Here is an 18,929-nt window from a genome sequence, read left to right as displayed (position 1 = left end):
GCCCAGATAATTCCGTTGCTGCTTCTAACAGAACTGCTGGGATATTATATCACAGGTGATTAAGCTCCAGCTCCTTTATACGTAGCAGCTGGCTCGCTACCTGAGTTGACAGATAATTGAGCTGACTAGATAAGGAAGTTGGCCGGATTATAGAGCTGGCAGGATACTGAAATGGGCAGGATAATATGATTATGATCCCTGTTATTCCTTATCGTAGCCTGGTGAGAATAGCAGCATCAACAGCCACAACGTGAAGGCTTAGTAGAAAGATGTATCGTGTTTGTATTTGATACACACACACACACACAGTCACCGAGTCTCACCTACTGCAGGATTTCTCCTTCTTCCTCTTCCTCTTCTTCGTCTTCTTCTTCTTCCTCAACTTGTCTTCAAGGCAACGACCCGCGTCAGAACACACTTGTCCTGCTTCCTGACGAACCTTACCCAACCTACTTCCCAAGACACAGTCTACAGCCACACCATGGGTAGACATGGTATTACACTCCGACATGATGGTAGCAGTGTATCTGTTAGTGTCAGTAAAGGTTCTCATTACTCTCTTAAGCCTACGCTCGTTAATGACCACGTCAAACAATCTATCAACGAATCAAGTCAATCCCATAACCTCTTTCTCTCCTATAGCACTTTATTTCCTGTCAGAGAACTTTACTCCCTTCCATGGCCCTTTATTCCCTGTCAGAGAACTTTACTCCCTTCCATGGCCCTTTATTCCCTGTCAGAGAACTTTACTCCCTTCTATGGCCCTTTATTCCCTGTCAGAGAACTTTACTCCCTTCCATGGCTCTTTTTATCCTGTCAGAAGACTTTACACCCTTCCACGGCCCTTTATTCCCTGCCATAGGACTTTATTCTCTCCCATAGCTCTTTATTTCCTTTAATGGGAATTTATTCTTTTCCATAAAACTTTGTTTACTCCCGTGAATAGCAAATTATTACGAATGTTTTGCATTAACAATTTCCTTTCTTTTTTCCCCTAATTGATGATGTGCTACCTGTGTTACCTGTGCTACCTGTGCTACCTGTACACAGGTGAGCTGAACGAGAAGTTCGTGCTACTGGAGAAGCAAGTGTCTGAACAGTTCACCGTGCTTAAGACTATGGCTCTGAACATCGAGGAACAACTTCGAGTGCAAGACAAACTGATCAAGGGTCACCAGGACGCCCTTCACCAGGTCATGAGGGTGGTCAGGTCAGTAAGGGAGAGAGGGAGGAGGAAATGTGGGAGTACATGGGTGGGGAAAGAGGACTGGCACTGTCCATGCTGAGGCTGTGCTGAGATCAGCAGTGTCCAGACCTAGCTAGACTCTCGTGTACTGGCTAGGTGTCTGAGGCAACGATAGTCGATCAGAAGGGAGGGATATAGGACGTGAAGGGTCTCAAGGGTAGAGATAGGAGGTGAAAGAGGTGGTGAGAGAGACAGAGAGAGAGAGAGAGAGAGAGAGAGAGAGAGAGAGAGAGAGAGAAGCTTTTATTAGTAAATTGTTAGTGTTTTAAACAAAAGAGACTAGATCCTCCGACCTCCACTTATTGAGGAATATAGAGACAGACAGTATAATAACCTATGTGATGTATCAAGATATCTTAATAATGAAAATAAGATATCAGATATATTAAGCTAATTTCCGTAATTTGCTTGTAACTGATAAGTGAACTGTTGACATAAATCCATATGTGTATTCCTGTTAACCCTTTTGGGGTCTAGTTCGTAGACCTTTCGTGTATCCATATGCTCTTGCACTACCGTCCACAGGATGCATGTGGTGATGCACAATAAATTAGCCACTTCGGTGACAAAAATCTAAAAACATCAGCCAAAAGTAGAAAGGAAAGAAAGAGGAGATAACCCTTTTATTGATGGGAATTTTGTTTCTATCTTTATTCTTGGGTAATTGATGCAATATATATATATATATATATATATATATATATATATATATATATATATATATATATATATATATATTATGAATTTAAGGAGGATAATGACAGACCTCTCTCAATGCAATGACAGACCTCTCTACCTACAATGACAGACCTTTAACTACAATGACAGACCTCTCACTACAATGACAGACCTCTCACTACAATGACAGACCTCTCACTACAATGACAGACCTCTCACTACAATGACAGACCTCTCACTACAATGACAGACCTTTCACTACAATGACAGACCTTTAACTACAATGACAGACCTCTCACTACAATGACAGACCTCTCTCACTACAATGACAGACCTCTCTCACTACAATGACAGACCTCTCTCACTACAATGACAGACCTCTCAGTACAATGACAGACCTTTAACTACGATGACAGACCTCTCACTACAATGACAGACCTCTCTCACTACAATGACAGGCCTCTCTCACTACAATGACAGACCTCTCTCACTACAATGACAGACCTCTCTCACTACAATGACAGACATTTCTCACTATAATGACAGACCTCTCTCACTACATTGACAGACCTCTCTCACTACAATGACAGACCTCTCACTACAATGACAGACTTCTCACTACAATGACAGACCTCTCTCACTACAATGACAGGCCTCTCTCACTACAATGACAGACCTCTATCACTACAATGACAGACCTCTCTCACTACAATGACAGACCTCTCTCACTACAATGACAGACATTTCTCACTATAATGACAGACCTCTCTCACTACATTGACAGACCTCTCTCACTACAATGACAGACCTCTCACTACAATGACAGACTTCTCACTACAATGACAGACCTCTCTCACTACAATGACAGGCCTCTCTCACTACAATGACAGACCTCTATCACTACAATGACAGACCTCTCTCACTACAATGACAGACCTCTCTCACTACAATGACAGACATTTCTCACTATAATGACAGACCTCTCTCACTACATTGACAGACCTCTCTCACTACAATGACAGACCTCTCACTACAATGACAGACTTCTCACGACAATGACAGACCTCTCTCACTAAAATGACAGACTTATCTCACTACAATGACAGACTTCTCTCACTACAATGACAGACCTCTCTCACTACAATGACAGACCTCACTCACTACAGTGACAGACATCTCACTATAATGACAGACCTCTGTCACTACATTCAAAGATCTCCCTCACTACAATGAAAGACCGGTCCCACTACAATGACAGACCTCACTGACTACAATGACAGACCTCTCTCACTATAATGACAGACCTCTCTCACTACAATGACACACCTCTCTCACTATAATGACAGACCTCTCTCACTACAATGACAGACCTCTCTCACTATAATGACAGATCTCTCTCAGTATAATGACAGACCTCTCTCACTCCATTGACAGACCTCTCTCACTACAATGACAGACCTCTCTCACTATAATAACAGACCTCTCTCGCTACATTGACGGATCTCTCTCAACACAATGACAGACCTCTCTCACTATAATGGCAGACCTCTCTCACTATAATGACAGACCTCTCTCACTATAATGACAGACCTCTCTCACTATAATGACAGACCTCTCTCACTATAATGACAGACCTCTCTCACTATAATGACAGACCTCTCTCACTATAATGACAGACCTCTCTAAACCACAATGACAGACCCCTCTCACTATAATGATAGACGTCTCTCACTACAATGACAGACCTCTCTTACTATAATGACAGACCTTTCTCACTACAATGACAGACCTCTAACACTACAATAACAGATCTCTCTTACTATAATGACAAACCTCTCTCACTACAATGACAGATCTCTCTCACTACAATGACAGACCTCTCTCACTACAATGACATACCTCTCTTACTATAATGACAGACCTCTCTCACTATAATGACAGACATCTGTCACTACAATGACAGACCTCTCTCACTACAATGACAGACCTCTCTCACTACAATGACATTCCTCTCTCACTATAATGACAGACCTCTCTCACTACAATGACAGACCTGTCTCAATACAATGACAGACCTCTCTCACTACAATGATAGACCTCTCTCACTATAATGACAGATCTCTCAGTATAATGACAGACCTCTCTCACTATAATGACAGACCTCTCTCACTATAATGACAAACCTCTCTCACTATAATGATTGATCTCTCTCACTATAATGACAGACCTCTCTCACTATAATGACAGACCTCTCTCACTATAATGACAGACCTCTTTCACTATAATGACAGATCTCTCTCACTATAATGACAGATCTCTCTCGCAATAATGACAGACCTCTCTCACTGTAATGACAGATCTATCTCACTATAATGACAGACCTCTGTCACTATAATGACAAATCTCTCTCACTATAATAACATATCTAACTCACTATAATGACAGACCTCTCTCACAATAATGACAGATCTCTCTCTCTCTATAATGACAGACCTCTCTCACTATAATGACAGACCTCTCTCACTATAATGACAGATCTCTCTCACTATAATGGCAGACCTCTCTCACTATAATGACAGACCTCTCTCACTATAATGACAGACCTCTCTCACTATAATGACAGATCTCTCTCACTATAATGACAGATCTCTCTCACTATAATGACAGATCTCTCTCACAATAATGACAGACCTCTCTCACTATAATGACAGATGTATCTCACTATAATGACAGACCTCTCTCACTATGACAGATCTCTCTCACTATAATGACAGATCTATCTCACTATAATGACAGATCTCTCTCACTATAATGACAGATCTCTCTCACTATAATGACAGACCTCATTAGTTATTATGACAGATCTATCTCACTATAATGACAGACCTGTGTCACTATAATGACAGATCTATCTCACTGTAATGACAGACCTCTCTCACTATAATGACAGATCTATCTCACTATAATGACAGATCTCTCTCACAATAATGACAGACCTCTCTCACTATAATGACAGATCTATCTCACTATAATGACAGACCTCTCTCACTATGACAGATCTCTCTCACTATAATGACAGATCTATCTCACTATAATGACAGATCTCTCTCACTATAATGACAGATCTCTCTCACTATAATGACAGACCTCATTAGTTATTATGACAGATCTATCTCACTATAATGACAGACCTCTGTCACTATAATGACAGATCTATCTCACTATAATGACAGATCTCTCTCACTATAATGACAGATCTATCTCACTATAATGACAGACCTCTCTCACTATAATGACAGATCTATCTCACTATAATGACAGATCTCTCTCACTATAATGACAGACCTCTTTCTCTATAATGACAGATTTATCTCACTATAATGACAGACCTCTCTCACTATGATGACAGTCCTCCCTCACTATAATGACAGATCTATCTCACTATAATGACAGACCTCTCTCACTATAATGACAGATCTCTCTCTCACTATAATGACAGACCTCTCTCACTATAATGACAGATCTCTCTCACTATAATGACAGACCTCTTTAACTATAATGACAGATCTCTCTCACTATAATGACAGACCTCTCTCATTATAATGACAGACCTCTCTCACTATAATGACAGACCTCTCTCACTATAATGGCAGACCTCTCTCACAATAATGACAGACATCTCTCACTATAATGGCAGACCTCTCTCACAATAATGACATACCTCTCTCACTATAATGACAGATGTCTCTCACTATAATGACAGATCTCTCTCACTATAATGACAGATCTCTCTCACTATAATGACAGACCTCTCTCACTATAATGACAGACCTCTCTCACTATAATGACAGACCTCTGTCACTATAATGACAGATCTCTCTCACTATAATGAAAGACCTCTCTCACTATAATGACAGATCTCTCTCACTATAATGACAGACCTCTCTCACTATAATGACAGATCTCTCTCACTATAATGACAGATCTCTCTCACTAATGACAGATATCTCTCACTATAATGACAGATCTCTCTCCTTATAATGACAGACCTCTCTCACTATAATGACAGACCTCTCTCACTATAATGAGAGACCTCTCTCTCTAAAATGACAGACCTCTCTCACTATAATGACAGACCTTTCTCCCTATAATGACAGACCTCTCTCACTACATTGACAGATCTCTCTCAACACAATGACAGACCTCTCTCACTATAATGACTGATCTCTCTCACTATAATGACAGACCTCTCTCACTATAATGACAGACCTCTCTCACTATAATGACAGACCTCTCTCACTATAATGACAGATCTCTCTCACTATAATGACAGATCTCTCTCGCAATAATGACAGACCTCTCTCACTATAATGACAGATCTCTCTCCTTATAATGACAGACCTCTCTCACTATAATGACAGACCTCTCTCACTATAATGAGAGACCTCTCTCTCTAAAATGACAGACCTCTCTCACTATAATGACAGACCTTTCTCACTATAATGACAGACCTCTCTCACTACATTGACAGATCTCTCTCAACACAATGACAGACCTCTCTCACTATAATGACAGATCTCTCTCACTACAATGACAGACCTCTCTTACTATAATGACAGACCTCTCTCACTACAATGACAGACCTCTCTCACTACAATGACATACCTCTCTCACTATAATGACAGACCTCTCTCACTATAATGACAAACCTCTCTCACTATAATGACAGACCTCTCTCACTGCAATGACAGACCTCTCTCATTACAATGACAGACCTCTCTCACTACAATGACAGACCTCTCTCACTATAATGACGGATCTCTTTCACTATAATGACAGACCTCTCTCATTATAATGACAGACTTCTCTGACTATAATGACAGACATCTCTCACTATAATGACAGATCTCTCTCACTATAATGACAGATCTCTCTCACTATAATGACAGCCCTCTCTCTCTATAATGACAGACCTCTCTCACTATAATGACAGACCTCTCTCACTATAATGACAGATCTCTCTCACTATAATGACATCTCTCTCACTATAATGACAGACTTCTCTGACTATAATGACAGATCTCTCTCACTAATGACAGATGTCTCTCACTATAATGACAGATCTCTCTCACTATAATGACAGACCTCTCTCACTATAATGACAGATCTCTCTCACTATAATGACATCTCTCTCACTATAATGACAGATCTCTCTCACTATAATGACAGACCTCTCTCACTATAATGACGGACCTCTCTCACTATAATGACAGATCTCTCTCACTATAATGACAGATCTCTCTCACTAATGACAGATGTCTCTCACTATAATGACAGATCTCTCTCACTATAATGACAAACGTCTCTCACTATAATGACAGACCTCTCTCACTATAATGACAGATCTCCCTCACTATAATGACAGATCTCTCTCACTATAATGACAGACCTCTCTCACTATAATGACAGATCTCTCTCACTATAATGACAGATCTCTCTCACTATAATGACAGATCTCTCTCACTATAATGACAGATCTCTCTCACTATAATGACAGATCTCTCTCACTATAATGACAGATCTCTCTCACTATAATGACAGATCTCTCTCACTATAATGACAGATCTCTCTCACTATAATGACAGATCTCTCTCACTATAATGACAGATCTCTCTCACTATAATGACAGATCTCTCTCACTATAATGACAGATCTCTCTCACTATAATGACAGATCTCTCTCACTATAATGACAGACCTCTCTCACTATAATGACAGATCTCTCTCACTATAATGACAGATCTCTCTCACTATAATGACAGACCTCTCTCACTATAATGACATCTCTCTCACTATAATGACAGATCTCTCTCACTATAATGACAGATCTCTCTCACTATAATGACAGATCTCTCTCACTATAATGACAGATCTCTCTCACTATAATGACAGATCTCTCTCACTATAATGACAGATCTCTCTCACTATAATGACAGACCTATCTCTCTATAATGACAGACATCTCTTACTATAATAACAGACCTCTCTCACTATAATGACAGATCTCTCTCACTATAATGACAAATCTCTCTCACTATAATGACAGATCTCTCTCACTATAATGACAGATCTCTCTCACTATAATGACAGATCTCTCTCAATATAATGACAGATCTCTCTCACTATAATGACAGATCTCTCTCACTATAATGACAGATCTTTCTCACTATAATGACAGATCTCTCTCAATATAATGACAGATCTCTCTCACTATAATGACAGATCTCTCTCACTATAATGACAGATCTCTCTCACTATAATGACAGATCTCTCTCAATATAATGACAGATCTCTCTCACTATAATGACAGATCTCTCTCACTATAATGACAGACCTCTCTCACTATAATGACAGACCTCTCTCACTATAATGACAGATCTCTCTCACTATAATGACAGACCTCTCTCACTATAATGACAGATCTCTCTCACTATAATGACTGATCTCTCACTATAATGACAGGCCTCTCTCACTATAATGACAGGTCTCTCTCACTATAATGACAGATCTCTATCACTCTAATGACAGATCTCTCTCACTAATGACAGATCTCTCTCACTATAATGACAGATCTCTCTCACTATAATGACAGATCTCTTTCAGTATAATGACAGATCTCTCTCACTATAATGACATATCTCTCTCACTATAATGACAGACCTTTCTCTCTATAATGACAGACATCTCTCACTATAATGACAGATCTCTCTCACTATAATGACAGACCTTTCTCTCTATAATGACAGACATCTCTCACTATAATGACAGATCTCTCTCACTATAATGACAGACCTTTCTCTCTATAATGACAGACATCTCTCACTATAATGACAGATCTCTCTCACTATAATGACAGATCTCTTTCAGTATAATGACAGATCTCTCTCACTATAATGACAGATCTCTCTCACTATAATGACAGATCTCTCTCACTATAATGACAGACCTCTCTCACTATAATGACAGATCTCTCTCACTATAATGACAGATCTCTCTCACTATAATGACAGACCTCTCTCACTATAATGACAGATCTCTTTCAGTATAATGACAGATCTCTCTCACTATAATGACAGATCTCTCTCACTATAATGACAGACATCTCTCACTATAATGACAGACGTCTCTCACTATAATGACAGACATCTCTCACTATAATGACAGACATCTCTCACTATAATGACAGACATCTCTCACTATAATGACAGATCTCTCTCACTATAATGACAGACATCTCTCACTATAATGACAGACGTCTCTCACTATAATGACAGACATCTCTCACTATAATGACAGACGTCTCTCACTATAATGACAGACATCTCTCACTATAATGACAGACATTTCTCTCTATAATGACAGACATCTCTCACTATAATGACAGACATCTCTCACTATAATGTCAGACATCTCTCACTATAATGACAGACATCTCTCACTATAATGACAGACATCTCTCACTATAATGACAGACATCTCTCACTATAATGACAGACATCTCTCACTATAATGACAGACATCTCTCACTATAATGACAGACATCTCTCACTATAATGACAGACATCTCTCACTATAATGACAGACCTCTCTCACTATAATGACAGACATCTCTCACTATAATGACAGATCTCTCTCACTATAATGACAGATCTCTCTCACTATAATGACAGACCTCTCTCACTATAATGACAGACATCTCTCACTATAATGACAGTTCTCTCTCACTATAATGACAGACATCTCTCACTATAATGACAGATCTCTCTCACTATAATGACAGACATCTCTCACTATAATGACAGATCTCTCTCACTATAATGACAGACATCTCTCACTATAATGACAGATCTCTCTCACTATAATGACAGACCTCTCTCACTACAATGACAGACCTGTCTCAATACAATGACAGACCTCTCTCACTACAATGATAGACCTCTCTCACTATAATGACAGATCTCTCAGTATAATGACAGACCTCTCTCACTATAATGACAGACCTCTCTCACTATAATGACAAACCTCTCTCACTATAATGATTGATCTCTCTCACTATAATGACAGACCTCTCTCACTATAATGACAGACCTCTCTCACTATAATGACAGACCTCTCTCACTATAATGACAGATCTCTCTCACTATAATGACAGATCTCTCTCGCAATAATGACAGACCTCTCTCACTGTAATGACAGATCTATCTCACTATAATGACAGACCTCTGTCACTATAATGACAGACATCTCTCACTATAATGACAGACATCTCTCACTATAATGACAGACATCTCTCACTATAATGACAGACCTCTCTCACTATAATGACAGACCTCTCTCACTATAATGAGAGACCTCTCTCTCTAAAATGACAGACCTCTCTCACTATAATGACAGACCTTTCTCCCTATAATGACAGACCTCTCTCACTACATTGACAGATCTCTCTCAACACAATGACAGACCTCTCTCACTATAATGACTGATCTCTCTCACTATAATGACAGACCTCTCTCACTATAATGACAGACCTCTCTCACTATAATGACAGACCTCTCTCACTATAATGACAGATCTCTCTCACTATAATGACAGATCTCTCTCGCAATAATGACAGACCTCTCTCACTATAATGACAGATCTCTCTCCTTATAATGACAGACCTCTCTCACTATAATGACAGACCTCTCTCACTATAATGAGAGACCTCTCTCTCTAAAATGACAGACCTTTCTCACTATAATGACAGACCTTTCTCACTATAATGACAGACTTCTCTCACTACATTGACAGATCTCTCTCAACACAATGACAGACCTCTCTCACTATAATGACAGATCTCTCTCACTACAATGACAGACCTCTCTTACTATAATGACAGACCTCTCTCACTACAATGACAGACCTCTCTCACTACAATGACATACCTCTCTCACTATAATGACAGACCTCTCTCACTATAATGACAGACCTCTCTCACTATAATGACAGACCTCTCTCACTGCAATGACAGACCTCTCTCATTACAATGACAGACCTCTCTCACTACAATGACAGACCTCTCTCACTATAATGACGGATCTCTTTCACTATAATGACAGACCTCTCTCACTATAATGACAGACTTCTCTGACTATAATGACAGACATCTCTCACTATAATGACAGATCTCTCTCACTATAATGACAGATCTCTCTCACTATAATGACAGCCCTCTCTCTCTATAATGACAGACCTCTCGCACTATAATGACAGACCTCTCTCACTATAATGACAGATCTCTCTCACTATAATGACATCTCTCTCACTATAATGACAGATCTCTCTCACTATAATGACAGATCTCTCTCACTATAATGACAGACCTCTCTCACTATAATGACGGACCTCTCTCACTATAATGACAGATCTCTCTCACTATAATGACAGATCTCTCTCACTAATGACAGATGTCTCTCACTATAATGACAGATCTCTCTCACTATAATGACAAACGTCTCTCACTATAATGACAGACCTCTCTCACTATAATGACAGATCTCCCTCACTATAATGACAGATCTCTCTCACTATAATGACAGACCTCTCTCACTATAATGACAGATCTCTCTCACTATAATGACAGATCTCTCTCACTATAATGACAGATCTCTCTCACTATAATGACAGATCTCTCTCACTATAATGACAGATCTCTCTCACTATAATGACAGATCTCTCTCACTATAATGACAGATCTCTCTCACTATAATGACAGATCTCTCTCACTATAATGACAGATCTCTCTCACTATAATGACAGATCTCTCTCACTATAATGACAGATCTCTCTCACTATAATGACAGATCTCTCTCACTATAATGACAGACCTCTCTCACTATAATGACAGATCTCTCTCACTATAATGACAGATCTCTCTCACTATAATGACAGACCTCTCTCACTATAATGACATCTCTCTCACTATAATGACAGATCTCTCTCACTATAATGACAGATCTCTCTCACTATAATGACAGATCTCTCTCACTATAATGACAGATCTCTCTCACTATAATGACAGATCTCTCTCACTATAATGACAGATCTCTCTCACTATAATGACAGACCTATCTCTCTATAATGACAGACATCTCTTTCTATAATAACAGACCTCTCTCACTATAATGACAGATCTCTCTCACTATAATGACAAATCTCTCTCACTATAAAGACAGATCTCTCTCACTATAATGACAGATCTCTCTCACTATAATGACAGATCTCTCTCAATATAATGACAGATCTCTCTCACTATAATGACAGATCTCTCTCACTATAATGACAGATCTTTCTCACTATAATGACAGATCTCTCTCAATATAATGACAGATCTCTCTCACTATAATGACAGATCTCTCTCACCATAATGACAGATCTCTCTCACTATAATGACAGATCTCTCTCACTATAATGACAGACCTCTCTCACTTTAATGACAGACCTCTCTCACTATAATGACAGATCTCTCTCACTATAATGACAGACCTCTCTCACTATAATGACAGATCTCTCTCACTATAATGACTGATCGCTCACTATAATGACAGGCCTCTCTCACTATAATGACAGGTCTCTCTCACTATAATGACAGATCTCTATCACTCTAATGACAGATCTCTCTCACTAATGACAGATCTCTCTCACTATAATGACAGATCTCTCTCACTATAATGACAGATCTCTTTCAGTATAATGACAGATCTCTCTCACTATAATGACATATCTCTCTCACTATAATGACAGACCTTTCTCTCTATAATGACAGACATCTCTCACTATAATGACAGATCTCTCTCACTATAATGACAGACCTTTCTCTCTATAATGACAGACATCTCTCACTATAATGACAGATCTCTCTCACTATAATGACAGACCTTTCTCTCTATAATGACAGACATCTCTCACTATAATGACAGATCTCTCTCACTATAATGACAGATCTCTTTCAGTATAATGACAGATCTCTCTCACTATAATGACAGATCTCTCTCACTATAATGACAGATCTCTCTCACTATAATGACAGACCTCTCTCACTATAATGACAGATCTCTCTCACTATAATGACAGATCTCTCTCACTATAATGACAGACCTCTCTCACTATAATGACAGATCTCTTTCAGTATAATGACAGATCTCTCTCACTATAATGACAGATCTCTCTCACTATAATGACAGACATCTCTCACTATAATGACAGACGTCTCTCACTATAATGACAGACATCTCTCACTATAATGACAGACATCTCTCACTATAATGACAGACATCTCTCACCATAATGACAGATCTCTCTCACTATAATGACAGACATCTCTCACTATAATGACAGACGTCTCTCATTATAATGACAGACATCTCTCACTATAATGACAGACGTCTCTCACTATAATGACAGACATCTCTCACTATAATGACAGACATTTCTCTCTATAATGACAGACATCTCTCACTATAATGACAGACATCTCTCACTATAATGTCAGACATCTCTCACTATAATGACAGACATCTCTCACTATAATGACAGACATCTCTCACTATAATGACAGACATCTCTCACTATAATGACAGACATCTCTCACTATAATGACAGACATCTCTCACTATAATGACAGACATCTCTCACTATAATGACAGACATCTCTCACTATAATGACAGACCTCTCTCACTATAATGACAGACATCTCTCACTATAATGACAGATCTCTCTCACTATAATGACAGATCTCTCTCACTATAAAGACAGACCTCTCTCACTATAATGACAGACATCTCTCACTATAATGACAGTTCTCTCTCACTATAATGACAGACATCTCTCACTATAATGACAGATCTCTCTCACTATAATGACAGACATCTCTCACTATAATGACAGATCTCTCTCACTATAATGACAGACATCTCTCACTATAATGACAGATCTCTCTCACTATAATGACAGACCTCTCTCACTACAATGACAGACCTGTCTCAATACAATGACAGACCTCTCTCACTACAATGATAGACCTCTCTCACTATAATGACAGATCTCTCAGTATAATGACAGACCTCTCTCACTATAATGACAGACCTCTCTCACTATAATGACAAACCTCTCTCACTATAATGATTGATCTCTCTCACTATAATGACAGACCTCTCTCACTATAATGACAGACCTCTCTCACTATAATGACAGACCTCTCTCACTATAATGACAGATCTCTCTCACTATAATGACAGATCTCTCTCGCAATAATGACAGACCTCTCTCACTGTAATGACAGATCTATCTCACTATAATGACAGACCTCTGTCACTATAATGACAAATCTCTCTCACTATAATAACATATCTAACTCACTATAATGACAGACCTCTCTCACAATAATGACAGATCTCTCTCTCTCTATAATGACAGACCTCTCTCACTATAATGACAGACCTCTCTCACTATAATGACAGATCTCTCTCACTATAATGGCAGACCTCTCTCACTATAATGACAGACCTCTCTCACTATAATGACAGACCTCTCTCACTATAATGACAGATCTCTCTCACTATAATGACAGATCTCTCTCACTATAATGACAGATCTCTCTCACAATAATGACAGACCTCTCTCACTATAATGACAGATGTATCTCACTATAATGACAGACCTCTCTCACTATGACAGATCTCTCTCATTATAATGACAGATCTATCTCACTATAATGACAGATCTCTCTCACTATAATGACAGATCTCTCTCACTATAATGACAGACCTCATTAGTTATTATGACAGATCTATCTCACTATAATGACAGACCTGTGTCACTATAATGACAGATCTATCTCACTGTAATGACAGACCTCTCTCACTATAATGACAGATCTATCTCACTATAATGACAGATCTCTCTCACAATAATGACAGACCTCTCTCACTATAATGACAGATCTATCTCACTATAATGACAGACCTCTCTCACTATGACAGATCTCTCTCACTATAATGACAGATCTATCTCACTATAATGACAGATCTCTCTCACTATAATGACAGATCTCTCTCACTATAATGACAGACCTCATTAGTTATTATGACAGATCTATCTCACTATAATGACAGACCTCTGTCACTATAATGACAGATCTATCTCACTATAATGACAGATCTCTCTCACTATAATGACAGACCTATCTCACTATAATGACAGACCTCTCTCACTATAATGACAGATCTATCTCACTATAATGACAGATCTCTCTCACTATAATGACAGACCTCTTTCTCTATAATGACAGATTTATCTCACTATAATGACAGACCTCTCTCACTATGATGACAGTCCTCCCTCACTATAATGACAGATCTATCTCACTATAATGACAGACCTCTCTCACTATAATGACAGATCTCTCTCTCACTATAATGACAGACCTCTCTCACTATAATGACAGATCTCTCTCACTATAATGACAGACCTCTTTAACTATAATGACAGATCTCTCTCACTATAATGACAGACCTCTCTCATTATAATGACAGACCTCTCTCACTATAATGACAGACCTCTCTCACTATAATGGCAGACCTCTCTCACAATAATGACAGACATCTCTCACTATAATGGCAGACCTCTCTCACAATAATGACATACCTCTCTCACTATAATGACAGATGTCTCTCACTATAATGACAGATCTCTCTCACTATAATGACAGATCTCTCTCACTATAATGACAGACCTCTCTCACTATAATGACAGACCTCTCTCACTATAATGACAGACCTCTGTCACTATAATGACAGATCTCTCTCACTATAATGAAAGACCTCTCTCACTATAATGACAGATCTCTCTCACTATAATGTCAGACCTCTCTCACTATAATGACAGATCTCTCTCACTATAATGACAGATCTCTCTCACTAATGACAGATATCTCTCACTATAATGACAGATCTCTCTCCTTATAATGACAGACCTCTCTCACTATAATGACAGACCTCTCTCACTATAATGAGAGACCTCTCTCTCTAAAATGACAGACCTCTCTCACTATAATGACAGACCTTTCTCCCTATAATGACAGACCTCTCTCACTACATTGACAGATCTCTCTCAACACAATGGCAGACCTCTCTCACTATAATGACTGATCTCTCTCACTATAATGACAGACCTCTCTCACTATAATGACAGACCTCTCTCACTATAATGACAGACCTCTCTCACTATAATGACAGATCTCTCTCACTATAATGACAGATCTCTCTCGCAATAATGACAGACCTCTCTCACTATAATGACAGATCTCTCTCCTTATAATGACAGACCTCTCTCACTATAATGACAGACCTCTCTCACTATAATGAGAGACCTCTCTCTCTAAAATGACAGACCTCTCTCACTATAATGACAGACCTTTCTCACTATAATGACAGACCTCTCTCACTACATTGACAGATCTCTCTCAACACAATGACAGACCTCTCTCACTATAATGACAGATCTCTCTCACTACAATGACAGACCTCTCTTACTATAATGACAGACCTCTCTCACTACAATGACAGACCTCTCTCACTACAATGACATACCTCTCTCACTATAATGACAGACCTCTCTCACTATAATGACAGACCTCTCTCACTATAATGACAGACCTCTCTCACTGCAATGACAGACCTCTCTCATTACAATGACAGACCTCTCTCACTACAATGACAGACCTCTCTCACTATAATGACGGATCTCTTTCACTATAATGACAGACCTCTCTCACTATAATGACAGACTTCTCTGACTATAATGACAGACATCTCTCACTATAATGACAGATCTCTCTCACTATAATGACAGATCTCTCTCACTATAATGACAGCCCTCTCTCACTATAATGACAGACCTCTCTCACTATAATGACAGACCTCTCTCACTATAATGACAGATCTCTCTCACTATAATGACATCTCTCTCACTATAATGACAGATCTCTCTCACTATAATGACAGATCTCTCTCACTATAATGACAGACCTCTCTCACTATAATGACGGACCTCTCTCACTATAATGACAGATCTCTCTCACTATAATGACAGATCTCTCTCACTAATGACAGATGTCTCTCACTATAATGACAGATCTCTCTCACTATAATGACAAACGTCTCTCACTATAATGACAGACCTCTCTCACTATAATGACAGATCTCCCTCACTATAATGACAGATCTCTCTCACTATAATGACAGACCTCTCTCACTATAATGACAGATCTCTCTCACTATAATGACAGATCTCTCTCACTATAATGACAGATCTCTCTCACTATAATGACAGATCTCTCTCACTATAATGACAGATCTCTCTCACTATAATGACAGATCTCTCTCACTATAATGACAGATCTCTCTCACTATAATGACAGATCTCTCTCACTATAATGACAGATCTCTCTCACTATAATGACAGATCTCTCTCACTATAATGACAGATCTCTCTCACTATAATGACAGATCTCTCTCACTATAATGACAGACCTCTCTCACTATAATGACAGATCTCTCTCACTATAATGACAGATCTCTCTCACTATAATGACAGACCTCTCTCACTATAATGACATCTCTCTCACTATAATGACAGATCTCTCTCACTAAAATGACAGATCTCTCTCACTATAATGACAGATCTCTCTCACTATAATGACAGATCTCTCTCACTATAATGACAGATCTCTCTCACTATAATGACAGATCTCTCTCACTATAATGACAGACCTATCTCTCTATAATGACAGACATCTCTTACTATAATAACAGACCTCTCTCACTATAATGACAGATCTCTCTCACTATAATGACAAATCTCTCTCACTATAATGACAGATCTCTCTCACTATAATGACAGATCTCTCTCACTATAATGACAGATCTCTCTCAATATAATGACAGATCTCTCTCACTATAATGACAGATCTCTCTCACTATAATGACAGATCTTTCTCACTATAATGACAGATCTCTCTCAATATAATGACAGATCTCTCTCACTATAATGACAGATCTCTCTCACTATAATGACAGATCTCTCTCACTATAATGACAGATCTCTCTCAATATAATGACAGATCTCTCTCACTATAATGACAGATCTCTCTCACTATAATGACAGACCTCTCTCACTATAATGACAGACCTCTCTCACTATAATGACAGATCTCTCTCACTATAATGACAGACCTCTCTCACTATAATGACAGATCTCTCTCACTATAATGACTGATCTCTCACTATAATGACAGGCCTCTCTCACTATAATGACAGGTCTCTCTCACTATAATGACAGATCTCTATCACTCTAATGACAGATCTCTCTCACTAATGACAGATCTCTCTCACTATAATGACTTATCTCTCTCACTATAATGACAGATCTCTTTCAGTATAATGACAGATCTCTCTCACTATAATGACATATCTCTCTCACTATAATGACAGACCTTTCTCTCTATAATGACAGACATCTCTCACTATAATGACAGATCTCTCTCACTATAATGACAGACCTTTCTCTCTATAATGACAGACATCTCTCACTATAATGACAGATCTCTCTCACTATAATGACAGACCTTTCTCTCTATAATGACAGACATCTCTCACTATAATGACAGATCTCTCTCACTATAATGACAGATCTCTTTCAGTATAATGACAGATCTCTCTCACTATAATGACAGATCTCTCTCACTATAATGACAGATCTCTCTCACTATAATGACAGACCTCTCTCACTATAATGACAGATCTCTCTCACTATAATGACAGATCTCTCTCACTATAATGACAGACCTCTCTCACTATAATGACAGATCTCTTTCAGTATAATGACAGATCTCTCTCACTATAATGAC

General features: G+C 38.7%; 1 protein-coding gene across 3 annotated transcripts in view; it reads left to right on the top strand.

The window, feature by feature from the left end:
- The window catches only part of LOC128685815 (uncharacterized), a 76,357-nt gene that overhangs the window by 32,907 nt on the left and 24,521 nt on the right, over window positions 1-18,929 (top strand). For all 3 annotated transcript variants that reach the window (XM_070087775.1, XM_053772493.2, XM_053772492.2), the window contains exon 3: window positions 1,051-1,210. In XM_070087775.1, the coding sequence (XP_069943876.1) occupies window positions 1,051-1,210 (160 nt within the window). The remainder of the gene's footprint in view (window positions 1-1,050; window positions 1,211-18,929) is intronic.

Source organism: Cherax quadricarinatus, chromosome 23 (assembly GCF_038502225.1).
Source record: "Cherax quadricarinatus isolate ZL_2023a chromosome 23, ASM3850222v1, whole genome shotgun sequence".
In the NCBI taxonomy this organism is placed as follows: Eukaryota; Metazoa; Arthropoda; class Malacostraca; order Decapoda; family Parastacidae; genus Cherax; species Cherax quadricarinatus.
Note: the sequence above shows the minus strand (reverse complement) of the source record. Positions and strands in the feature narration are given on the sequence as shown.